The 23,249-nt window shown below is 58.9% G+C and overlaps 5 protein-coding genes and 1 long non-coding RNA gene across 14 annotated transcripts in view; 2 read left to right on the forward strand and 4 right to left on the reverse strand.

The window, feature by feature from the left end:
- HOXD3 (homeobox D3) overlaps positions 1-4,214 on the reverse strand; it is a 27,887-nt gene extending 23,673 nt beyond the window's left edge. For both annotated transcript variants that reach the window (XM_428765.8, XM_046943756.1), the window contains exon 1: positions 3,969-4,214. The gene's annotated coding sequence lies outside the window, so the exon portion shown is untranslated. The remainder of the gene's footprint in view (positions 1-3,968) is intronic.
- LOC121111234 lies at positions 2,181-6,879 on the forward strand. The gene is made up of 2 exons (XR_006939816.1): positions 2,181-2,269; positions 2,627-6,879. It is a non-coding gene; the product is annotated as an uncharacterized LOC121111234 (long non-coding RNA).
- Positions 6,691-8,620, reverse strand: HOXD8 (homeobox D8). 3 transcript variants are annotated; one of them, NM_207177.2, is made up of 3 exons: positions 8,331-8,620; positions 7,943-8,090; positions 6,691-7,503 (listed from the first exon to the last, which is right to left on the reverse strand). In NM_207177.2, the coding sequence occupies exons 1-3, from the start codon at positions 8,451-8,453 to the stop codon at positions 7,208-7,210; spliced, it is 567 nt and encodes a 188-aa protein (NP_997060.1). In that variant the 5' UTR covers positions 8,454-8,620; the 3' UTR covers positions 6,691-7,207. The 3 variants fall into 3 exon arrangements, with proteins under 3 accessions (NP_997060.1, XP_015144875.1, XP_015144874.1); XM_015289389.4 differs by having other exon boundaries at positions 6,691-7,500; positions 7,943-8,620; XM_015289388.4 differs by having other exon boundaries at positions 7,943-8,620.
- Positions 8,621-12,285: 3,665 nt separating this feature from the next.
- On the reverse strand, positions 12,286-16,355 carry HOXD9 (homeobox D9). 4 transcript variants are annotated; one of them, XM_046943713.1, is made up of 6 exons: positions 16,248-16,355; positions 15,577-16,114; positions 14,795-14,927; positions 13,722-14,551; positions 13,038-13,324; positions 12,286-12,588 (listed from the first exon to the last, which is right to left on the reverse strand). In XM_046943713.1, the coding sequence occupies exons 4-5, from the start codon at positions 14,377-14,379 to the stop codon at positions 13,083-13,085; spliced, it is 900 nt and encodes a 299-aa protein (XP_046799669.1). In that variant the 5' UTR covers positions 14,380-14,551; positions 14,795-14,927; positions 15,577-16,114; positions 16,248-16,355; the 3' UTR covers positions 12,286-12,588; positions 13,038-13,082. The 4 variants fall into 4 exon arrangements, with proteins under 4 accessions (XP_046799669.1, XP_046799668.1, NP_001383929.1 ...); XM_046943712.1 differs by having other exon boundaries at positions 12,286-13,324; NM_001397000.1 differs by lacking the exon at positions 16,248-16,355 and having other exon boundaries at positions 15,577-15,712.
- Positions 15,253-17,315, forward strand: LOC101751440 (immediate-early protein IE180-like). The gene is made up of 3 exons (XM_040704147.1): positions 15,253-15,429; positions 15,559-15,729; positions 16,227-17,315. The coding sequence occupies exons 1-3, from the start codon at positions 15,253-15,255 to the stop codon at positions 16,938-16,940; spliced, it is 1,062 nt and encodes a 353-aa protein (XP_040560081.1). The 3' UTR covers positions 16,941-17,315.
- A 261-nt stretch (positions 17,316-17,576) lies between these two features.
- Positions 17,577-22,835, reverse strand: HOXD10 (homeobox D10). 3 transcript variants are annotated; one of them, XM_046943714.1, is made up of 3 exons: positions 22,409-22,835; positions 19,827-19,986; positions 17,577-18,466 (listed from the first exon to the last, which is right to left on the reverse strand). In XM_046943714.1, the coding sequence occupies exons 1-3, from the start codon at positions 22,523-22,525 to the stop codon at positions 18,189-18,191; spliced, it is 555 nt and encodes a 184-aa protein (XP_046799670.1). In that variant the 5' UTR covers positions 22,526-22,835; the 3' UTR covers positions 17,577-18,188. The 3 variants fall into 3 exon arrangements, with proteins under 3 accessions (XP_046799670.1, XP_046799671.1, NP_001383552.1); XM_046943715.1 differs by lacking the exon at positions 22,409-22,835 and adding an exon at positions 20,370-20,622; NM_001396623.1 differs by lacking the exon at positions 22,409-22,835 and having other exon boundaries at positions 17,814-18,466; positions 19,827-20,622.
- Positions 22,836-23,249: the final 414 nt, after the last annotated feature.

Consider the following 23,249-nt stretch of genomic DNA (forward strand, 5'->3'; position numbering starts at 1 on the left):
GTAGGTGGGAGGGAGGCAGCTCCCTGTGATCTAGGCACGACGTAAGCTGTTCTGCAATTGAATAATAGCAGCCCTGAGATGCTGAAGGGGGAATTAGGAGGATTTTCACATTTCCTATTCTAAAATGCAGATGCGAAAGTTGACTTTGAAGCCCTGGCCAGTTCCTTCCCCGGGCTTGTATGGCAGCTCCCGTTTTCGGGGCTGATGATCTGGAGACGGATAAAGTGTGGAATGAAGAAACCCCATAATAATTGCTTTCCTTCCGGCAACGGTTGCGATAAAAGGGTTGGGGAAATGGAATCGCACGGGTCGCCCTTGCTGCTCCGTGCCAGACGCTACGACAGCATCCTGCCCCCAGGACCGCGCCGCCACAAAATGACAGGCTCCGACTCTCTCTTTGAACAACTGCGCGCCTTGATAGCGTCCAACGCATTATCGCTCCGTGCTTTTATCGCTGCTTCGACTTTCCGCCCATTCCCCGTGCAGGATGTGGGCACGCAGAGGCCCGGGGCGGCCCCGGCGGCAGCGGAGCCCCGGGAGCGGGCAGGGCGGTAGCGAGCCGCGCCCCGACATCAAACGGGAACGGCGGCGGCGGCACCGCGGGTCCGCGGGGCGGGGGACACGGGGCGGGGGCTAGAGAGGGGAGCCGGGGCCATGGGAGCGCCCGGCTCGGGCAGGAACGGCCCCGGGGGCGGCCAGGGTCATGCCCGGGCACAGCGAAGTGAGGCGGAGGCAGGGAGAGCCGCGAGGCACGGGCTTGCGTGGGGTGGGGGCGCGGAGCCAAAGGGGCAGGGAGGGAGGCGAGAGGGCCGACGTCAGCGGGCGCTGTGCTCCGGCCCCCAGCGCTGTCCGTGGGGGAGGCGGGGGGTACGCAGGACTCAGGACGGGCGGGAGGGTCGGCGGTGGAGGCGGGAGGACAACTGACAGGGGGAGAGCTCCGGGGCCTCCCCAGTGAAGCGGCGGAGGGTCGAGCGGTGCCCCCCGCCCTCCAGTGGTCTCTCCCGTGGGCGTGGGCCGGGGCCGCGGCCGGGGCCGGGGCCCGGGGCACGGGGCGGGCGGCGGGGGGCGGCGGGCCCCTCTCCCGGGCAGGGATCGCGGCCAGGCTTGTCCTACAGCGCCTTCTCCTGGAAGAGGCCGTGGGACACAAAATGGCTGGTGGCGGTGGCGGGCCCCGCCGCGCCCCCGGCGGCCGCAGCGCGCCCGGGCCGGCGGCCCCGAGGGCGGGCAGGTGTCCCCGGTCCGCGCCGTCGGGGCCGGGCCGCTCCGGATCGTCCCCGCGAGGCCGCCCGCGGCCGGGCCTCGACGGCGGCGCCGCAGCCACGTGTCCGGGCTCTCGGGGGGCTCCGCAAGCCCCCTCGGGCACACCTGGAGGCACCTCCGCGGGTCCGCCTCGCGGGGCGGCCGGCGTGGCACATCACGGAGGCACTAGAGCTGCTCCCCCCAAGCCCCGGGGACCCCTCCCCCATAGGCATCCGGGGGGGTTCCGTGCTGCGCGCAGCCCCTCTGCCGCTGAATGCCCTTTTATTGCCTCTCTCTCTGCCAGGGACATTTCCTCTGCGCCCTGCCCGGCCCCGCTCCCGCTGCACGCTTTATTGTGCCTCATCTCTGCCTCCCGCTTCCTGTTTGTTCCCTCGCACCACACAGCATTGAGTGCCGCACTGCAGTAGAGCCGTAAATACCTTTAACAGCTGCCTGCCAACCCGGGGGTGAAATACTGTCTTTGTTCCGATTTTTTTTCTCCCCCCATCGCCCATAAAACTCCCCGTGAGAAATATATTTGTTTGGGAAAAGCGAAATATTATCAGGAGACGAGCCAATCGGCGGGATGAGCGGAGTTGAGGAGCACAAACCCAACGTGCGTTGCTTTTATCAATCTGAGACCGCGGGTCGCGTCCCCCCTCGTTCCGAGCCCCCCACGTTCGGGGGTCCGAGCTCTGCCCCGGGCAGCGGAGCGGGGCCCGGCCCGGCCTCGGCGGAGCCCCGTGGTGCGGCTGCCGGCTGTACGTGGGTGCCGCCCGCAGAACCCGCTGCCATTTCCTGGAGGTCATATTTTGTTGTTATTTTTTTTTTATAGCTCTTACGTCAGTAAAGCATAGGTTAGACATCGCCTGTTCCCTTTTTTTTTTCTTTTTCTTTTTTTTTTAAGAGTCTCATAAATTCTGTTACACACGTCGGAAAATGAAGCAGGTGTGAGAAATCTGGACGTGAAATCGGAATTGCACACATTTCAACGCACCAACGCAGCCACACGGCTGCAGGCGCTCTGCAGGTACAGAAACGTGCATAACCGTGCGGTCCTCGTAGGTGCCGTGTGTGCATACGGGCGTGCAGAAAGGGTTTGTTGTGAAAGGACACACATAGGTATGTTTAAGGAAATGCACGTACGTATGTGTGCGTTAATGCTAATGAGGGGAATGAAAGGAAAAGAAAAGGAAAAGAAAAAGAAAAAGGAGGAAAGAGAGGAAGGAAGGAAGGAAGGAGCCGTTTAGGAGGAAGAAATGCTGACCTCCCACATACAGCAGTGGGATCGTAAATGCATCTGTGGCTCTGCGTGTGTCAGCGTATGGACACACGCGCAGCAGAACCCGTCCGAACATCCTGCGTTTGCTGTCTTATTTGCCCGCAGGCTGCGTATCATCTGAAAACACCTCAAGGACGAGATTTTCCGAAACTGTGGCCGAGATTTATTACGAAGCAGCTATAATTACCGTGCCGGCCAGGAGGGGCTCCGAGAGCAAAACCTAACGCGACACAACACACTTTCCAAGTTTCCCGGAGCGTTTCAACACTGCAAACGGTTCCTCCCAAACAGTCCCGGCGCGGGCACGGCGCGGCTCCTCGGGCTGCGGGCGTCGGGTGGCCGACAGAAGGATCCCTCCGTGCCTCCCGAACACGTCCAGGGATGCGTCCCGCACCCGCACACCCTCCCCGGGCCCGGTTTAATTGCGGCGTTTTGCTCCGCCGTTAAACGTGTGGCTGCTTTCGGGGGAAATGACGACGTGGTGAATTCCTGCAGTGCAGCGGCACGGTGCATTTCCGTCCCTGAGCGACGCCGGGAGCACCCAACGCGGCACTGCAGCTTCCGATTGCGCGTTTTGAAAGTGCGGAGGAGATATACGGTATAGATACACACATTCTGAAAGAATATATTTACAAGTACGTTCTGTAGAGAGAAACACGGGGACGGACAAGCACATATACACACGTAGGCAATGTAGATCCGGGTATACACACCCGTATATAAGCAATGCGGTATAGGATCTATGCGCATATGCAGGCAATGTGGATAACGTCTACGTGATCGTTCTATCTCCTCTGCACATTTCAAACCAAACCTGTTTTATCGAGTGCTCGCCCACGGTTTAGCCAGCCGGGCTATCTGCCCGCTGCTCCGCTCCTCCTCTCCGCGCTGCCCCGCCGGGAGCAGCCGGGCCCGGAGCCTCTCGCTGTGCCCCGCGGGGCGGGCGCGCCCGCGGCTGCGGGATCAGGGATCGGGCGGGAGCTGCCGAGGCAGGACGGGGCTCGGCTCTCCGGGGCCGCCCGCGTCCTCCGCCCCCGGCGCTGCCGCTCAGACACCTGTTAGGTGTGAAGTTACACGAGCGCCCTTCCGCTATGCGAAAACGCGGTGCGCAAACACGGCGCAGCGCTTCAGCCTGCGGGGAAACCAAACCGCGGCGAAGGGGCACTTAACGGGAGAACCGCGGTGCCTCCGCGCCCCGATCCTCAGCCTTCCGCCGCTCTGCGCGGGGCCGGGGCTCTCCCCGCAGCCTCCTCCGCGCCGCCCCGAGCGGCAGCCTCCGTCCGCGCTAATCACACCAAGAGCCGGCGCAACGGCAGCCCCGATAACGGCCGCGCTAACGGTCCCGCAGCTGCACCGCGCAGCGCTGGGTGCTCCGAGGGACAGGTGACCGAGCGGGGCCGGAGCTCCGCCCGCGGGAGCGCAGTGCCGGGGGCAGCCGAACGCTTACCGGTGGGCGGCAGCGCCCGCGTGCCGAAGAGCCGGGGACGATCGCTGTAATCCATTTTGCGCCCGCGTAGCAATCCGGGGGGCAGCTGCGAGCGGCTCCGCGCAGCGCCGCGGGAGGAGAGGCGTCGCGGGGCCGCGGAGCGCCGGGGTTCGGGGAGCGCCGCGCCGACATCGCGGCGGCTGCCATACACCTCAGCCAGACAAAGGTTAGGAAAAGAGGGGCTGAGACTCTCTGAAGGCAGAATGCAGGGGGAAATTCGCCAGGGAAATCAGGAAAAGGCCATGAAAGCGCTCGCTGCCTGCACATGACCAGCCGCAGCCAATGACGAGCCCAAATAGGTCATAAAAAGGTCTATTACCAAGTTGTAAATTTTCTTCAAACAAAAAGGAATTTACTGCAATTCCTTGCGGATTTTGCACATACTGCTTCCCAGCGCCATGTTTCTTTCGCCTGCGCGCTGCGCTCGTGTTTTTCACTCTCTGCCCCCGCGGCCTGCGCGCCCCGAGCGGCTGTCGGGGCCCCGCGGGCGGGGAGCTCCGGAGAGAGAGGAGCGCTGAGCCGCACTCCGGGTGGGGGAACCCCGCTTAACGGCCCCTCGGCGCCGTGCCCGCGGGTCCTGTCCTTGCCTTAACGAAAGGGGCTTCGGACCGCGTTACCCACAGCCGGGCCCTACGAGAAAACGTGTTTCCTGTAGCGCCCACTACTGAAGCCGAAACCGTCAGTGCCCTAAAGGCAGTCCGAACCGAGCTGATGCCGCAGCCCGCCCCGCAGTTCGGGGTCCCGCGGGTCGCGCTGCCGTCGAGCCCCGGCGCGATGCATCCGCGGGGCCGCGTGGAACCCGGGAGCTCAAAAAGCGCTCGGAAAGGGCTACGGCTGCCCCGCGTCACGGAGAGCGGCGAACGAATACCGCGGCTCTCGCTCGATTTCTGTTCAGAGAACAGCCAGAGCCCTCTGTCTGTGCCCCGCGCGTTGATCGAACCTGCCGGGAAAGAAAATAAAAACCAAGCTAACAAAAAAACCCAAACTGCGCTAACGACGTGGGGTCTCTGTCACACCGCTGCAGGGGATCACACGCCCTCGGATGAGGCGCCCGCTGGGCCGAGGCACCGCCACCTCCGCGGCCCCGCGCAGCTCCGTTTCTCCCTGCACGGCGCCGAGGGCGCGTTGGGCAACCGCTGCCTCGCTTCGCTTTTCCTGAGAAGGACCCTAAACGAAAGCGAAGGGGAGATGGAGCTGCCAGCTACGGGCGGGGAATATCTTCATCAGTTCACAACAAGGCTTTTTTTTGTGTGTGGTTTTTTTTGGTTTGTTTTCCTCCTTTTCTAACTAAATGTAAAAGAGAGAGAGAGAGAGAGAGAGAGAAGGGGAAGTTCCCCGTTAGGACGAGGCCTTTGCAAACGCTGTGCGCACCGGGGCGTTGGTTTGTGTGCGTGGCTGCTTTCCCAGCCGGCCCTGGGAGGGCAACGCTAACGGAAACTTCGTCAGGAATATTTTAATTTCGTTCCCTTTGTCTGGAAATGAAAAACAACGTCGGCAGCGGCTCTTTCCCGGACGAATACCGGCTCGGGAAATGCTCCGCCGGGCCGTGACGGCTCCGCTGCGCTCTTCCCGGGGCAGCGGCAGAAGGAGGCCCGGCGCGGGGCTGCAGTCGGGCCCCGGAGCCGCATCGCTCCCGGCCACCGGGCCACCGCTGCGCATACGCAAAAGCGTGCAGCAAAACGGTGCCTTCTCGGCTTTGCCGCGGTTTCCACGCGTTTGCAAGCTTTAATCGGTTACGTGATTAAAACAAACCAGAACAATGGCTCCGCTCGGTTCTGCCTCCCTCCCGAGCTGCAGCTTCGCTGGAGCTGAGCCGAGCGCGGCTGCCGGCTGGGAGCAGAGGGGTAGCTGCACGAACCCACCCCGCACACCGAGCCCCCGCACACCGTCCCCTCCTGTCGGGCGGCTCCCGGCCGTGGGGATGCGGGACGAGGCCGCGGCACATCTCGGGGCCTTCGCGAGCGGCTTCGGGAGGACGGGGCCGGAGGGATCCCGCTCCGACGGCAGCGCCGCTGCTTTCGGGGGCACATAATGGGAGTCGAGTCGGTCGCATTCACCGCACCGCGTCCTGCGGGGCCTTCAGCGAACATCGCACAATGGAGGCGTGAGAAGGGGGGGGGAAAAATGCGCAGACATTTTTGTAAGGCTTCGTACCGTGTTCCCGCTGCCCCTAAACGGGCTGCCCCCGCCGCCCTGCCCTACGGCTTGAAAAAACGCCCCGAAACAGTGCCAAGATATTTATTGCTGAAACGTCCTTTTCTGCAATGGGACCACGAGCCACTTTGCCCGAGATCCGTGGGGGAGGCTGGAGCCGGCCCGGCGCTCACGGACCCGCAGAGCGGGGGGCACCGCACGGTAGGGCCGCGGCGGAGCCCCTCGGTGAGGATGGAGGCAAAAAGCTGCGAGGCCCAAGCACGCATATAGCGTGGTCCCAGCGCCGGGGAGCAGGGGCTCTCCCACGGAGGAAGCTCGGTCAGGGGGCCCTGGCACCCCGCGTCCCCTCGTCAGGGTGCGTCGGGACCCGGCTGGGACTGGGGGCCCCCTCAGGTTTTGTCTCAAGTGGGCCGTTTCGAGATCCTCCCCCGCCCAAATAGGCGCTAGGAACGGAGGAGAGGGCAGATGCGGAGGTACGAGAGTTTATCGGAGGAGCAGATTACAGAAAGGATGCCAGGAAACCGATAGATTTTATATTTGAATAATTATGATTTATTTAAATCAAATATCGATAGTAGAAAGTTTGATATATTTCTAAGATTTGCTCTTCAAAATTTATTAAATTTCCTTAATTTATTCGAGATTAGAAAATAACAAGAATTAAAATAGTACAAGTGCACTTGTTTGATTAATAAAGCATTGGTACATGTCTCGCTTATTGGCGCTTATCATTAGGAAGTGTACGTCGCAATCACCGTCTTTCAATATTGCAAAAAAAAAATAGTATCTGTTTATATATATATATATATATATCTCATTAGAAATGTATTGCTGCGAACTCGCTATCAGATTTCCAGGAGGAGCGGACGAGCGGACATCTGGAGATCGCTCCGGATGCAGTTGGACCCAAACCCGAACCCACACGGCGCGGAGTGGGGCGGGACGCGGCCCCGCGGGACGCACACGGCGGGGACGGGCCCGGAGCTGCGGCCGTGGGCTCCTCGTTCCCGATGGCCCTTCACAAAGGCTTTTAGGGCAAAATTAATTTAATTCGTGTGGCTTTCGGCTCTGTCGTCTTCCAGATCATGTGTTTCCTTTTTGGCCTCCCCTTCCTTTCCCTCCTGCTTGGAAGCGGGGAATTTGTCCTTGTTGTTCTCCTTTTTCCACTTCATCCTCCTGTTCTGAAACCAGATCTTTACCTGCCGCTCGGTGAGTCCTAGGGCGTGGGACACCTCGATTCGTCTCTTCCTGGTCAGATAGGGGTTAAAGAGAAACTCCTTCTCCAGCTCCAGCGTCTGGAAGCGGCTGTACGTCTGCCGCCCTCTCCTCCTCCCGGGCGCTGCTGTTCGAAACAAAAACACGGGGGTTGGGGCGGCTCGGAGCAACGCGTCCGCGACGCCCGGGGGCCTCCGCACGTCCCTCGGGGGGGGGGGAGCGGAGGAAAAGAGAGCGCGGGGGGCGCCCGGCAGCGCGGGTGCGCGGGGGTGCGGCCGCGGCGTTAAGCGCGGCTCCCCGGCGCCGCAGTTTGCGGGAGCGCGGCAGCGCCCGGTGACCGCCCCCGGCCCCGCGCTCCCCCCCGGCGGCCGTGCCCCGGGAGCTCAGCAGCCCCCCCACCCCCAGCCCCGCGGTCCTCCCGCAGTTCCGTTAGCGAGAGCGGCGCGGGAACGCGGCGAGAGGCACAGAGGGGAGGCACGGAGGGAGCGGGGAGAGAGGAGAGGGAGGAGGAAAAGAAAGTTTCGAACTCAGACGTGAGATGGAAGCGAACGTCGACTGCGTCCAACCTTGCGGTCTCATCCAGGGAAACATTTGAGCGGGAGACGAGCTCTGATTTAAGTGGTCTGGTTCCTCGCCAATATTAGCACTGGACGATTTACAGTCAGGATATTGTACCAGCTCGGCCTCTTGCTGTGTCGTAAAAATCTGCTGTCTCTGTAAGTTATCGTATCCGTAAAATTTAGCGGGCTCCCCGTGACAGGTAACCCCGCTGCAGGGGGCAGGAGGCGGAGGCGCGGCGGGGGGAGGAGGAGGCGGCTGGTAGGCGGCCGCGGGGCTCCCCCCGGCCGGATGGTAAAAGTCCGCGCCGCCGCCGCCGCCCCCCGCCCCGCCGGGCTGCGGGAAGCCGGTCCCGTAGAGCAGAGCGGCGGCGGCGGCGGCGTGGCGGCCGCTCACCTCGGGCGCGAAGTGACAGTCGTAGTACGGGGCGGGCAGAGGCTCCCCCGCCGCCACCGCCGCCGCAGCCGCAGCCGCCGCCTTGTACTTGGAGTAGAGCGGGTTGACAAAGTAGGAGCTCATCGGGGAGGGGGCAGCGGCGGGCGGGGAGCGGGCGCGGGGCGCTGCTCCCGGTGCCGCCGCCGGTGCCTCTCCGCTGCTCTCCCGGTGCCGCCGCCGCCGCGCCCCGTGCGCTCCCCTCTCCTGCTCTCCGTGTGCGCGGTGACCGGGGCTGGAATATAATCGCTCCCAAAATGACCTGCCTCACTGCTTTTACTATTTCCTATTAGGCACACAGCAGCCCGCGCGCGCACACACACACACACACACACACACACGCAAGCACGCTCATGAGCTCAGGGGGGACTTTTGGCTTCAGTTTACATGTGCCGCTCCTCAGGCAAGAAAAAAACCCGGCCCAGCCCTGCCCGGATCCACCCCGGCCGAGGCGCCCCCGCTCCCCCCGCCGGGAGCCGCCGAACCCCCGCCGCGCGGGCGAGGCCGCGCAGATCCGCGCGATAACCGCGGGCGCGCTGCCCGGGGCCGGCCCAAAGCCGCGGCCGGAGAGAGCCCGCAGGGAACAGCCGCCCGGTGCGCGGAGCCGGGGGCGTCCGGAGGGCGTCCGGGGGGGGCGGAGGGGGGGGGGGGCGGGCGGCGGCTCTTGGGGCCGGGGCCCTGCGGATCATTTCCTCGCGGGAGAGCGGAGCGCTGGGAAATGAGATGCACATTTACCCTTGACGCCGTGCACGCATGGCTGAGGCCCCAGGTTAATTGACACTTAATGGAAATCATGCCCATGAATATACTTTCCATCATTTCACCCTCGGTGGACGTCATTAGCGAGGCAGGGAGGGGGAGGAAGAAGGGCGGGTGGGTGCGCGGGCAGCAGCGCGGGGCCGCTGGGCGAAAGGAGCAGCGAGCGAGTCCCCGGGCAGGGAGGAAGGAAGGAAGGAATGGGAGGAAGGGAGGAAGGAATGGGAGGAAGGGAGGAAGGCGCTGCCCGTCGGGCTCCAGGACGGGGGAAGGCCTCTCAGGAAGGGCTGCACGGTCCCGCTCCCAGCGCTCCGCGATGCGCCGTCTCCGTCCTCTGGTCCCCACCGAGGTTCCCGGCGAACCGCTTTTCCCGCAGCGGGAGCAGCTTTAGAGGGCAGACACCCCCAGGAGCCTGAGTCCGTCCTGATCCGAACACACAGAAAATGGAGGTGAAACGCTAGACGGGCCTGTCAGAGCCACGTGTGACCGTCTGGTGTGAACTGACAACAACGTTGTGGTTCCGTAACAGCCGCCTCAGACCCCTGCCCCACCGCGGCCCGCACCTCAACCCACCCCCACTTCCGGCTCTCCCTTTGTCTCGGAAGCCGCCCCTGCACCTCACAAGGCACCTCCATGCCCGGGGGGACACCGCGGGGACGCAGCCCGGGCCTTGCCGGTGGCCCGGTGAGAGTGCGGCCGGGCGGCCACAGCCGGGGCATAACGACAGCACGGCCCGGCTCAGCACGGCCCCCCCCGGGAGCAGCGATCCCCGTCCGGGGATGGGGACCACGGGGCGTTCCCCCCGCGGTGCCCGAACGCACCCCTCACTCCCGGGTGTTGGAGCACACAGATCTCCGCTGCTGCGGGAGAACACAGCGGCTGACGCCCATAGCGGCAGGGGCTGCGGAGGTGGCACCGGAGCCCCGCTCAGCCCTGCGCGGCTTCCCGCGGAGCGGCGGTCGGGGACCCCGCAGCCCCACAAAGCCGCAGCGGTCCCGCGGGCAGCGCCGCGCCCGTCCGCGTCCGCGGGGCCGGAGCCGGAGCGCGGCTACCCCGACTGGGCGCGGGGCGCTGCGCGGGCGCGGAAAGGGGCGCGGGCGGCGGGCGCGGCTCCGGCGGTAGAGTGGAGCGCGGGCGCCCTCTGGCGGCGTGAAGTGGCAGGGACGGGGACGGGGACAGAAAGGGGGACGGAGGCACGGTCAGGCGGTGACCCGCGCAGCCCTTCACCGAGAAGGGGTTTCCATAATCCCAATGACCCCAGAGCCGCAGCGACGAAGCGGCACGGCTCTGATCCGCCTGTCAGCGCGCTCAGCCACGAGCGGATTTTCATTTCCTTTCTTCTGTTTTTGCTTTGCTTTTCTTCCTTAATTTATACATATATATTTCTTTTCCTCTTTGCCTCTCTCTCTCTCTCTCTCTCTCTTTTTTTTTTTCCTTTTCTTTTTTCCTTCTTCTTCTCGTTTCGTCTGCCGGCGTTCCCAGTGCCATTTACTTAGCACATTTCTGTGACCTTCTTTTAATTTTTTGCCAGTGCTCTAATTAACTACATACAAAGAATGCGCCTCGCTTACACATGGCAGCCAGCACAGACGCCGGGGCTTTGAAGAGCTCTGCTATCGCGTTTTCGATCATGTTTCCCCACACATTACACCACAGATACTCCATGTGTGGTAGTTTCAGAGCTATACGGTTTTGTCTTGAACACGTTATTTTGTTTACCCGTGCGCTTACGTCTCCCTAGATTGATTTATGCAAACGAAAGTAAGGAGGATTCTTTGTGTAGGCGCCCCGCGACGCGCGGAGCCGCCCGGCGCTGCGTGCTGAGCACAGCCCCGCAGTAACGCTGCGGACGGACCGAACCGGGCTGCCGTCTGACGCGGAAGAGCCGTGCGGGGAGCTTTTGCTTTCTGCCATTTTGAAGCGAACACGCGGAGCGAGAGGGAGAAGCCGAAGAAATACGGGGGAAAACAAGAGGGAAAAGAAGAAGATATTTATCCGAGCTCGAATACGTCACTGTGCCCGAGATGAAGTACTGAAAGGAAACGGCGTGGGCTTTGGGACGATTTCTTACCCGAGCTTCCCGATGCCGTTCTACGGCAGAAATACTGCGCGCACGCCGTGAGCCACAGATCGCCCCCACCCCCCAGCACACACACGGTGGTTTTGGAAATCGCGGCGGTGGGATTCCTGGCGGCAGAATACCCAATAAAATACATTTCAACAGATCGGTGCGCTCTGTAAAATCTGTTCCGTGACCCCCGTGCCTTTGCCCAGCCCGCTGCCTTGGCCTAACGCTGACATATCGAAATTTATAGTCCAAGATTTTAAGACCGAGCTCGTCTGCATTTTTTTTTTTTTGGCTTTTTTTTTTCCCCCTCTAACAAACACAAACTTCAAAATAAGGTGGTTTCAAAGAAAAGCGCCATAGCATATCGTAAACTCATTAGGTCCAGACGTCTAGCCATCTCAATGGTTTTATTATACCGCGGTTCTTCCTGTTTTAAAAGAATTATAGGTATCTTCTCGACAATGGATGGGAAGCAATGCAACACCTTTTCCTGGCACTACATGGGCTGGCTTTTCTTTTTTTTTTTTCCTTTCTTTTTTTTAAAGAGAGAGGTAAAAGCCATGAAACACCAGGTCTCTGCTCTCCCCTTAATCTCGAATTAACCGAGCCGCTCGTAAATATTTACGGGTCCTTCATTTTAATGGTTGCTCTTTAAACAAAGCATTTTTTACAATGAACTTCATCTCAATTATCTCGATAAAGCCGTGGATGTTTATAAATGTTGGAGGCACGGGACGTGCCGCGAAATGGGCTTTCGCCAACAAAGCCCGAGCAGAGAGCGCGGATCAGAAACGGCCAGCAAAAATAAAATAAAATAAAACAAAGGGAAAAAAAAAAAAAAAAGGAAAAGGAAAAAAAAGATTTGAGAGGATAACATCGTTTGGTTCGTTGGCTCCGAGGGAGCGATGCGGGAACGTTCCCCAAACGATCCCAAGAGATGCCCGTGGAAGCCGCGGACCGCCCGCGCACACAGCGGCGAGGCAGAGGGCCGCCCCCCCCCCCACACCCCACCCCGGCCCGGTGCCCCCCGAGCGGCCGCAGTCCGGGCCGTGGGGGTCTCAGCGCGGCGCGGGGACGCACAGAGTTCCGCTCTCGTTCGGTCACGACAGCCTTTATTGTGTTAGAACGGACACAGATACAGCAGGTCGGCAGTTAGGGACGTGGGAGCGCGCACAGCATTTACCGGGCCGGAGCTCGGGAAACGTGAGGCCTATTGCAAATGGCTTCGAATCGGAGACGACCTCCTAACAGTGCACTAAGGGGGTGGGGTGGAGGGGGCATCCCGTGGCCTCGCGGTGGCATCTATTGCAAAAAATTTAGACCTAGAAAGCAGAGGTTGGGGCGAGATTTCCTCTCAATGAATCGCGGACGACGCAGCGCTGCCGTCGATCGAAGCCACTGTGATTTAATATATAGTTTGTTATCGTTATTATAATTACTTTCCTTACCTTTATTTTGGCAAAGGAACTACCTAACTACATCACTTGTAAGAGACATGTCGAACACTTAACATCAGCTAAAGTCCCCGAAGCTAACGTGCACTCACAACACCACCGACCGAACGGCCCGGGGGGGAGGAGAGGGGGGGGGGGGGAAGCGACTCTGCAAACACGTCGGCGAGCAAGACAACATTTCCCCAAATACCTGACACAGACCACGTTTCACTTCTACCTAAAAAAGACCGGATTGATTTAACGATCCTGGGGCGGGGGCGCGGGGGGCGGGAGGGGGGGGGGGAGGAGAGACGCACGCGGGGCCGAGGGGGCAGGGGAAGCATAAAACCCGAGCGAACCGAAAATAAAAATACAAATAATAATAAAAGAAAAAGAAAAAACCACAGCCCCAACCTCAGCCCCAGAGCTGCGCTCCCCGGCCGCGTTCCCACCCCGGCGTTAGTCTCCTTTATTGCCTTTCTCCTTGTTCATCTTTTTCATTTTCATCCGTCTGTTCTGAAACCAGATTTTGACCTGTCTCTCGGTGAGATTTAGAATCCTAGCTACTTCGTAGCGGCGGTCGCGGGTGAGGTACATGTTAAAGAGAAACTCCTTCTCCAGTTCCAGAGTTTGATACTTAGTGTAGGGGCAACGCTTTTTCCTCGTCGAACGAGCGTGGATCCAGTTTGCCGCGGGGTTATCTGGAAGAAGGGAGGCACGGGGGGGAAGGGATGGGGGAGCCGGGGGGGTGGGGTGGGGGGGGAGAGAGGTCGTTAAATTAATTTAACGAAGGATGGACTGTTTTCACAACTTCGGGAGAATTATCATAAAAGCCTTAATGCCCCGGTCTGTTTACTGTACAAATGATGTCTTGATGGTAGGTGGTTATGTGGAGTCTTTTATGGGTGCTTGTTGCTGCTCGCGCTGGGGTAGGCGTCTAGACGTTTTTATAGGTTAGTAAAACTATCAGTTTTGCACATTCGAGCCTTACAGGTTTCGGCAATAAATCAAAGGGGCAATTTCTTTCTTTCTTCCTTTCTTTCCCTCGCTCCCTCTCTCCCCGCCGCTCTTCCCCTCTCGCTCCCCTTCCCCACTTACTTGGGTCAAGTTGCTGCTGCTTCTCCTCCTTCGGCTCTCCGCCGGGGCCGGGGCTGTGGCTGCAGGCGGCGGGCTCCTTGGCGCTGCCGGCGGCCGCCTTCTCTCGGGGCTCCGGCAGGAAAGTGCCGCACGTGTATTCGGGCACGGCGATCCCCTGGGACTCTCGGGACGAGGAGCACTCAGTCCTTTTGGAGGAGGAGGAGGAGGAGGAGGAAGAAGAGGAGGCGGCTGCTCCCGTCTCCGGCTTTATCCCGTAGTGGCGCCCGGCGGAGGAGCCCGAGCCCGAGCCGGACGCGGAGCCGCCGCCGCCGCCGCCGCTGCCGCCGCCGCCGCCCGGGAAGCCCGGGAAGGGCTCGATCCAGGAGCGCACGTAGCGGCCGGCGTCGGCTGCCCCTAAGTGGGGCTGGTGCATGTAGGGGTGGTAGATCCCGGTCATGGCCGCGGGCGGCTGCGGGTGAACCGTGGACCAGGAGGTGGAGAACACGGTGGATTTTGGTGCAAAGCTACAGGAGGAAAAATCGGAACTCTCTGCCACACCTGATGGCCTGGAGGTCGCACTGTGACCCCCCTGGACGAATCTACTCCCGTAAACTTCTTCGCTTTCATGGCCTATGAGAGAATCGACATAATAGTTACTTATGGTGCCACTAGACGACATTTTAGGCTCCCCTCTTACTCATATAAAAGGTTACACTGTTAACTGTATATGATACCCTCCCTGAGAACAATCGTAGTATTTTGCAGACTGCAACCCTCAACCATTGGTTGCGGAGCCCACGTGATCATATTTACCAATACTGCGAGTAAATCAATCCGCTAAACTGGGGCTGCTGTGATTAAAAAAAAAAAAAAAAATCATCATCAACAACAGCACCGCGCGGCGCACCCGGGACCGCTCCGGGGCCGCCCGCACCGCCCCGCACCGCAGCGCACCGCCCCGCGCCGCCCGCCGCCCGATGCCCCCTCCGAGCCCACCCTGCCCCGCTCCCTGCCCCGCTCCCTGCCCGTGCCCTTCCCGGGGCGCGCCGGGCGTGGCCGAGCCGGCAGCCCACGGCCGCGGACTATTTCTTCACCTCCTCCGAGTGATTTCTGCCATTCATTTCTTAATCAATGAGAGGCAGGGTGTTTAAATACATCCAACGGCCTTGGCTTGCTAATCACACTCCGAGCTGCCGAGGAAACCCGCTGGGAAGGGGGGATTCTTGCCTGTAAAAACAAACCGTCGCAAGCTGGGACTGTAACGACTTCTCATAAAACAGGAAAATGTTACAGTAAAAGCACATTGCGGCACTTCCATATTTCAGAGCGTGTGCGGGTATTATTATCCGTCCCCGTCCCCCCCGTCCGCCCCCCCCCACCACCCCCCCCCCGGCGGAAAGTTTCCCTGGGAAGGATTCGCGTTTTGAAAGAGATGCCCATTGTGTTGTTTTAAAACAGGTGGAAGACCTCTGTAATGATTTTATGCCTTTCAATAAAAATTTTATGAGGTGTATTTGATTATAGATTAATGTGTCCCTAATAAAATGGACGGATGGAAACAGCAAAACCCGCGTCTCCGAGCACGACCGACGTGTGGCCGAGCGCACGCTGCCGAGCGGGGCCGCGCCGCTGCCCGGGGGCTGCCCGGGGGCTGAGGGGAGCGGACTGCGGGGGCCGCGGGGGCCCTCGCCCTCCTCCCGGCCCCGGCTCCTCCGCCGCCGCCGCCGAGGTCAGGGGGATTCGGGCCGGCCCGCGCTGCCACGTTCAATGCCTACGGTGGATTTTCGGCCGCGCCGCTTTCTCTGCCTCCTCTCCCCCGCCCGAGCCCGCTATCCTTCCTTCCCCAGCGCCTGCTTAGCGCGGACAACCAGATTACCCGCGCCGTGCTGCGCCTTTCTGCTCCTCCGAGAGAGGGAAGGTGCTGTGTCGGAATCTGGAGAAAACGCACACAGTTAGAGTGGAGCCCGCAGCACGGCCCGCTGAGGACACAAACAACAGCACTGCGAAAACACTTCCTACTCGCGGGCCGGTATGAGGAAGGGACCGAAATTCCTGTTTATTTAATGATTTATTACTCTCCTAGGTTGTTTTCTTCCCTTTCCCCCCCTTTCTTTCTTTCTTTCTTTCTTTCATTCCTTTTCTTTTTTTTTTCTATTTTTTTTTTTCTTTTTCCATTTTCTCTTTTTATTTTTACTGTTCGGCTTTGCCCATCTCGCTCTCGCCTTTCCTCTGCGTTTCAGTCTCCTCTGTTACTCCTCTGGCAGCGGGCGCATGGCGGGCGGCCCTGCCGCACACGTACGGGTCGGTACGGGCTGGGGCGAACCTCCTTTCTTTCTGTGTGCGTGGAGCACTCGGTGTAGGGCCAGGGAATGAGTTCCCACTGCTGAACTCCTCGGGTGATGCAGCGAGCACCTCTAAAGGAGGGGGGTTGGGGGGTGGAGGAGGGGGGAAGAAAAAAGAGGGTTCAAACGCACGCAACGTTGAAAGAGATGGGTTCTGAGCAACGCTTTGTTGTTTGTTTTCGAGGCGGGAGAGAGAGCGGCGTACCTATGTGCCCCCGCAGCTCCGAAACGGTGCCGCTCTGGGCCGGGGAAGCAGCCCTCCGCCCTGCGAGGAAGCACGAGGGAGCATCGCTTGGATCCGACAGCCGAGAGCGGGGAGCAGAGCCGCGGGGCGGGCAGGGCCGGTGGCACCGGCACGGGGACGTGGGCACCGCCTTTCGTTTCTCCACGTAGAAACCGCGCAGGGAAGGAACGGGCGTTGGTGGGCAGCGAGCGGCCGGGGGGAGGCACGCCGTTCTCCCGTACCGATCGAAGGCGAACGCGTGCCCACGGATTTGCACTTCAGCTCGGAGTCACGTTCATTTGCAAGCCGCTCCGCTCGGCGCTGCCGCTCGCTCCCACCGCGCCCTTCCCCAGCCGCCAGCAGCCCCTGCCCGGATTTTTCAGCCGCGCACGGAAAGGGTTAAGAGCCGTGAAGTTCACGATCTGGGTGCGCTCCGCTAACGCGGAATTGCGTGGAAGAAAACGGGCTCCGAGCACGCCGAGGTGCTGCAGGGCCACGGAAGCGGGGCAGGGGAGGGCGGCTGCTGCGCTGCCGGGAGCTGCGCTGCTCGGAAAAGCCCGGCTTTGCCACATGTGGGGGACGTTTCCGAAGGCCCACGGGCTGGCCGAGGAGCCCTCTCCTTACCGTTCGGTCGTGCCAGCTCCGTTACGGGCACGGTGGGTCGGGTTTTTTTAAGCGAGTAAAGCCACGAAATCAGGGTGTACACGTTGTAAGCACGCAGCGACTGATACTTTTTAAAATCGACGTCCGAACGTCAAATGAAATGGCACACATATTGCTGACAGCTTGTAGGAGAAAGATTTTTTATCACTTACCATTTATGAGCTGATTGGATGAGGATGTCCAGTTTGGGTCATCATATTTTACAACTTTTTTTTTCTCTCTTTCTTTTTTTTTCCCCTCCTCTCTCTCTACATTTTTTTTTCCTTTTCCTTTTTTATTTTTTCCCCCATTTTTTTCCCCTTTTTTGTTCTGTTTCTGCGTTCTGATTGTCAGACTGCGAACATCACAACGTTCGATCAATTAATCATTTGTTTACAGGCACAACTATAACTGATTCGGGTTTACATCATTTCCCGCCCCAGTCTCCTCCCCACCCCTAAATAATAAAAAAAAGGGAAGGGAAAGAAAAGGAAAGGAAAAAAAACAAAGAAAAAGGGAAAAAGAAAGACCGAAGCCCGGGCAGAGACACACAAAGAGCAGAACGAGGAGGAGAAGGAGCACCAGGCCCAGGAGTCGCTGGCGAGGGAGGGTCAGGAAAGCAACCTGCATCCGCACCGGGAACGTTTGTAGAAAACCAAAGGGACCGCAGTAGTTTACAGAGTTTATTGCATTATACATGCGAACAGAACATGCACAAGAAGGACATATTGCTGCTGAACGACTACTATTCCACATATGCACCACAAGAAAATGTCTACAATGGAGAGGAATGAAAGATTCCATTTTACGAAGGACGACCTCTAAGTTCATTTGCGAGGATAGTTACATTGCGATGTGCTTCTCTTTCCCCCCGCCCCCAAAGTTTCCCCCCCCCCCCCCCCCGTTTCTTAAAGTAGTGAACGTACTCCAAACGTTATGGCCCGTGTAACAGCCCCACATAAATACCATTTTGTTAGTAAAAACATGAAAAAAAAAGTCACATTGCTTGGATGTTCGACAGTTCCAATAAGTTAAGACCAAATGATAATATTCAATAATAGTTACCCTGCATTACGATGAGAACAAAAATAAATTACACGTGCTAGGTTTTATATATACTCGTCATAGTAATACATATTCACTTGCAGCGCTAAAAGAAGGACGAAGAGTCACATTCTACCAGAAAATAAAAGGAAAAGGACGGTTCTGCCACAGTCTCTCCCCCACGTGGCACCGGCGGTGCCGTGCCCACTGCTCGCTGTTGCCACCCCCGGGAACGCCTTAGGAGAAGGTCAGATTAGCGGTCAGTTCTCGGATTCGGTTCTCCCTGCTCATCTTCTTGAGCTTCATTCTGCGGTTTTGAAACCAAATCTTGACCTGCCTGTCAGTGAGGTTTACGCTCTTACTGATCTCTAGGCGGCGCTCTCGGGTGAGATACATATTGAATAAGAACTCTTTCTCTAATTCCAGTGTTTGGTGTTTAGTGTAAGGGCACCTCTTCTTTCTGCCACTCTTTGCAGTTAGCCAATTGCTCGTTGGAGTATCAGACTTGATTTCCTCTATCAAAATCAAAGAAGAAGAAGAAGAAGAAGAAGAAAAAAAAAAAAATGAACACCCCCTCCGGCTGTAAGCGCGTACCCTTGGCCATGACCCCTCCGCAGCGTCTGGCAGCCATGGCGGATGTGCGCGGAGCCGCTGCGCGGGGCGCTGCGGACGGGGGGCAGCGGCGGTGGCCGCGTCCCTCTCGGCCCTTCCCAGCGCCGAGCTGCGGCCGTGCGGGGTCGGCCTCACCCTGCCCGCAGCGCGGCCCCGCGCCCGGCCCGGCCCGGCCCGCGGCCCCCGCCCGCCGCGTGCCCGAACGCCCCGCTGCAAAATGCCCCCGCCACGCGCCTGGGGCAGCACCCCCCGGCCGGCCGGGCAGCACCAGCGCACCTCGGAGCAGACACAGACGTTTTCCCAGCCCCAAAAGCACACGTGAAATTAACGCCCTCCGCCTCGCGGGTTTTTGTTGTTGTTGTTGGGTTGGGGTTGTTTTTTTTTTTTTTTCTTTCCTCCATTTTCCTCTTAGATTCTATTTCTATTCCCCCCCCCCCCCCACCACCAGAAAGGGATCCGTCCCACGCCAACCCAGACCCGGACTGGCAACTATAATTCATAAAAAGAGAACCTCCACGCGCGCGTAGGGTAAAAATGGACCTGAAGGAGGCAAAGCGCATTTTTGTCAGACAAATTTTCCCGTTTTTTGTGATTCCTCGCCACACGCTGCTCGAAACGGAGGCTCCTGCGCTCCCTTGAAGGGCAAATAAAATCAGAGAAGCACCACCTTTACCTTCCGCACGCATTTCCAAATAACGCTGAGCTTTTTGGAGCCGAACCCAAGGTTCTCCCCAGCACCATATCCGCACGGTGCACGCTCTGCTCACGCAGGCAGCGGGGCTGCTGCTTTCATTGTGCGTTTGTTCCCAACTTCCCCCAGCCTGGAAGCACCTATCCCTCACCTATTTTAACAGCATCGTAATTAAGTTTAAACGCGATCAAACCGCAGCCGGCCTCGGCGGCGAAAATCAGCGCGATATTACGAGAGGAAAGTTGCGCTGCTGGTATTTTACAACCTCCAGAGCTGCTTTTTAAAAGGAATTTGGCCGGTTTGGGCTGCAGCAGCGCACTAAGGAGCACACGGAGCTACCCCGCACCGCAGAGAAGGGCTGCATGCACAAGGGAGGCACGGCTCAAAGCGAACCTTCGGACCCTTTTGTGTGGCGTTTTTCGCCTGCCAAAATCTTCGCAGGCGCAGCACCTGCAGCCCCACACTCGTCCCCGTGAAGCGGGGTGGCCGCGGGCTCGTCAGGGCAGCGGGGAGCTGCGTGGTGCCGGGTGCCGGATCTCGGCACGGCGCGGCTCAAGCTCGGTAATACAGACCTTTAGTCTCCTTCTCCTGGACCTCGGGGCTGGACACGGAGCCTTCGGGCAGGCAGCTCCTCTCGTCTTGCAACGTGGACTTGGGCTCGGGACTTTCCACTTGAGAGACTTTAGCCGCGCCGTCCTGGCCGTTCGGGTTTTCATTCATTTTCTTTTCCATCTGAAGTTGAGAAGATAGCTGCGGTTTGGAGCTGCCGCGAGGGTTTAACTGTAACATTACGGTTGAACTCGTTTCAGGGCTATTATTGTACTCTTGGGTTTTCCCAGTGGCGTAGGTCTGGCTCAGTCTAAAATATCCTGGGACGGGAACCTCGGGGTTCTCAATGGGGCATGATTCAGACACCAGCCTCTGGTAGGAAGGGACGTCTGAAGAAATGAGTTTGGTTCTCTTATCGGAATACATGCAGCAATTGCTTTCTTCCTTAATATTTGTAGTGAAGGAACAAGTGGGGACCTGCTGTGTAACAGGTTGCTCTATTCGACAAGATCTGTTCGGATCTGTCCAACTGTCTACTTGAGGTATATAAGGATGTACATTCATACCCATATTTTGGTGATTAACTTCTCTTTTAGCCAGAGACGGTAGGAGTCCACAGGTTTGCATCCCATAAGTCCCAATGTCTGTGCTAGGTGGCATATACATGCTGGCGCTGTTGGAGTAGAAACTGTCACTCCTGCACGCACTGATGAGAGAATCTACTAAAAAAGTATTAGCGGCAGGAGAGCTGTTGGGAAAGGACATTTTGGGGAGGAATTTGAGGAAGAGAGATTGTGTCCTTTGTAGGCTGACATCTCTAGGAAAACATTCCCGTGTAATTGCGGATGCCTCCGCGCGACCACATGACAGCCGGGCCAATGGCAGCGCCCGCCGCCCCGCGCCCCGCCGCCCCGCCGCTGACGCTCCCCGCCGCGCCGCCCCGCCGCGCCCCGCCGCGGTCAACAGCGACCCCTAGGCCGCCGCCGCGGCACCGCACCGCGCCCGGCCCCGCGCTGCGGCACCGCGCCGGGCCCCGGCCGCGGCCCCGCTCCGCTCCGCTCCGAGCCGCGCCGAGCCGAGCCGAGCCTCGCCGAGCCGAGCCGCGCCGAGCCGAGCCGAGCCGAGCCGCGCCGCGCCGCGCGGGGCCGGCCCTGTCGAGTCTGGCTGCAGCGCGGCTCGGCTCGGCTCGGCTCGGCTCGGCGCGGCCCGGAGCGCAGCGGCCATCGTGCCTCCCCTCGCCGTGGCAGCATCGCTTCCTGACAAGTGCGAGGTACAAAAGGTTGCGGAATTTATTAATGCGTATTAAGAAGAATCAGGGGCGATCAATAAAATCCTCATCTACATTCTTGGGCGACTTGGTAATTTTCTTGCTTCTGGAGCTTTTTAAAGAGTTATACCCTCTGTTGCCACACACGGGAAGATATTTTATTAGCAAATCAATCGAGACTTTGTAAAGGATAAGATTAATAGTTAAGATTTAGCATAATGGCGTTCGCGTTATGAATTATTGAAAATTATACTATTGATTTTTTTTTCCTCGCTGCTCACCGAGAAGGTCAATTTTTGTTTTAACACAAATCGTCAAATACGAAAAGGCAGACTTTTGTCCGAAGTTGCGCTTTATCGTCGCAGTGCCTTCCTCGAATTATTTCACGACGCCTCGTGAGAGGAAAATAAAAATGAACGTGTTTTCTCTTGCCCTGCGAGCTGAAAGCCCCGCAAGAGATCGTCCCCCCTTCCGCAGCACTGCTGCCAGAAGCGCTGGGCGCCGGGCGCTCGCCGCCCCCGCTCCACCAACTTTCCCCTTTCCTTTCTTGCTTCGTTTTCTTTTATTTTGGGGAAGAACGATGAGTGCAGATGGAGTATAGGGGAATGACGATAGAAACGCGGGGGGTAACGCGGAGTGCCCGCATGGCAAGGGAGATTTCCGCATCTCAGCGCTCTCAGCGCGTTTTGCTGTTTTTCCCCCCTCGCCGAACCCATATTTACACCCGAACCTGTTACGTTTTAAACACTGACGGCACCAGCTCTTTTTTCACTCTTTCTCCTTTCCTTTCCTTTCTCTTCCCTTCCTTTCCTTTCCTCGCCCTCTTTATTTCACCCCCCCCCCTCCGCCCCCCACCCCATTTTCTTCATTTCCTCCTTTCTTTTTTCTTTTTTTTTGCCTTTATTTAATCCGTCCCCACGCAGGGCCCGAGGCCGGGGACCCCCCCGCAGTGAACTTGTTGGTGGTTCCCGTGCCGGACGCACGGGCCGCTGTGGGCCCTCTCCGCCGGCAGAACCCCGCCGGCCCCACAGCGCAGCTGCACGGGGAAGGATTTTTAAATCCCCATCCGCGCCCTTCGCCCGGCTCCAAACACGCGTTTTCCAGCAGCGTGGGCTCCACTTCTCCCTGCTTTCCTGGCTCTCGGCCGCCGGGCGCTCTCCCGCACACTTTGCGTGGCTGGAAACAATAACCCCATTTAAAATTTCGCTGTGGCAATGAGACAGACCCTTTTAAAACCTTATCGCAGCTGTTCAAATACAACATCATTGTCAGGTTAAGAGGCAGCGCCTTTTATAGCCGCCGTCCCCGGCTCCTGTGTTGCCGCAGTTTAAACATTACCTTCCTCGATCCGCCGCCTCCCGGCTCGGCGCTGCCCCGCAGCCCTCCGCCACCGCGCTCCGAGCCGGGAAGGGGCAGCTCCCGGCTCGGCGCATTTAAGATCACGATCAGAGCCATTGCTAAGATTTGGCCGAGCCGGGGGAGAGCTGCGGAGGAGCCTCGGAGCGCCGCGTCCCCCCCTCGCTTTCTAGCAATTTCCTCTTCTCCGACAACAGCCAGGACGACCCACAGAGTTTAAAGCCACCAAATACTATTTTCCTCGACGCGGTTTAAGGCTCGACTGTGACATCTAATCGGGAATTTTATGCCCATCAAACGGCTCTTTCGTAATCTTTATTGACTCTTTCGGGGAGGGGGGGGGGGGGAGGAAAAGAGAGAAAGAAAGGGGGTCCCAGAAACACCCCGGCCGCGGGCGGAGCGCGGAGGGCCGCGGAGAGCTGCGCGGCGGCGGAGGTGCGGGCGGCCCCGGCTGCCCCCCCACCCCCCCCGGCAGCGCTGAGCCGGCCGGCCCTCGGCCGCCGCTTAGACGGGAGGGCTCTTTGATTTTTGTAATTGAAGATATGAATTTCTTCCGCGCCACCGCAAGGAAAGCGAGATGATGGCTGCGATGATCGTGATTTAAATTTCGTATTCGGGGCCGCCAAACAGCTCCGAAAGGACCCTTCGCCCACGATAAATCACGAGGGGGGTCTGAGGAACGGGCAGCGACTTTTTATTGAAAATGAACAGAAGGAAAGTTTAAGTTTGATGTAAATAGAAGTTGAATAAACATGCGAGAGCCACTGGGGAGCCGGAGACTTAGGCTCTGGGCATTTAATGTCACTATTGTTTTAAATCATAT

This window comes from Gallus gallus, chromosome 7 (genome assembly GCF_016699485.2).
Source record: "Gallus gallus isolate bGalGal1 chromosome 7, bGalGal1.mat.broiler.GRCg7b, whole genome shotgun sequence".
NCBI classification, from domain to species: Eukaryota; Metazoa; Chordata; class Aves; order Galliformes; family Phasianidae; genus Gallus; species Gallus gallus.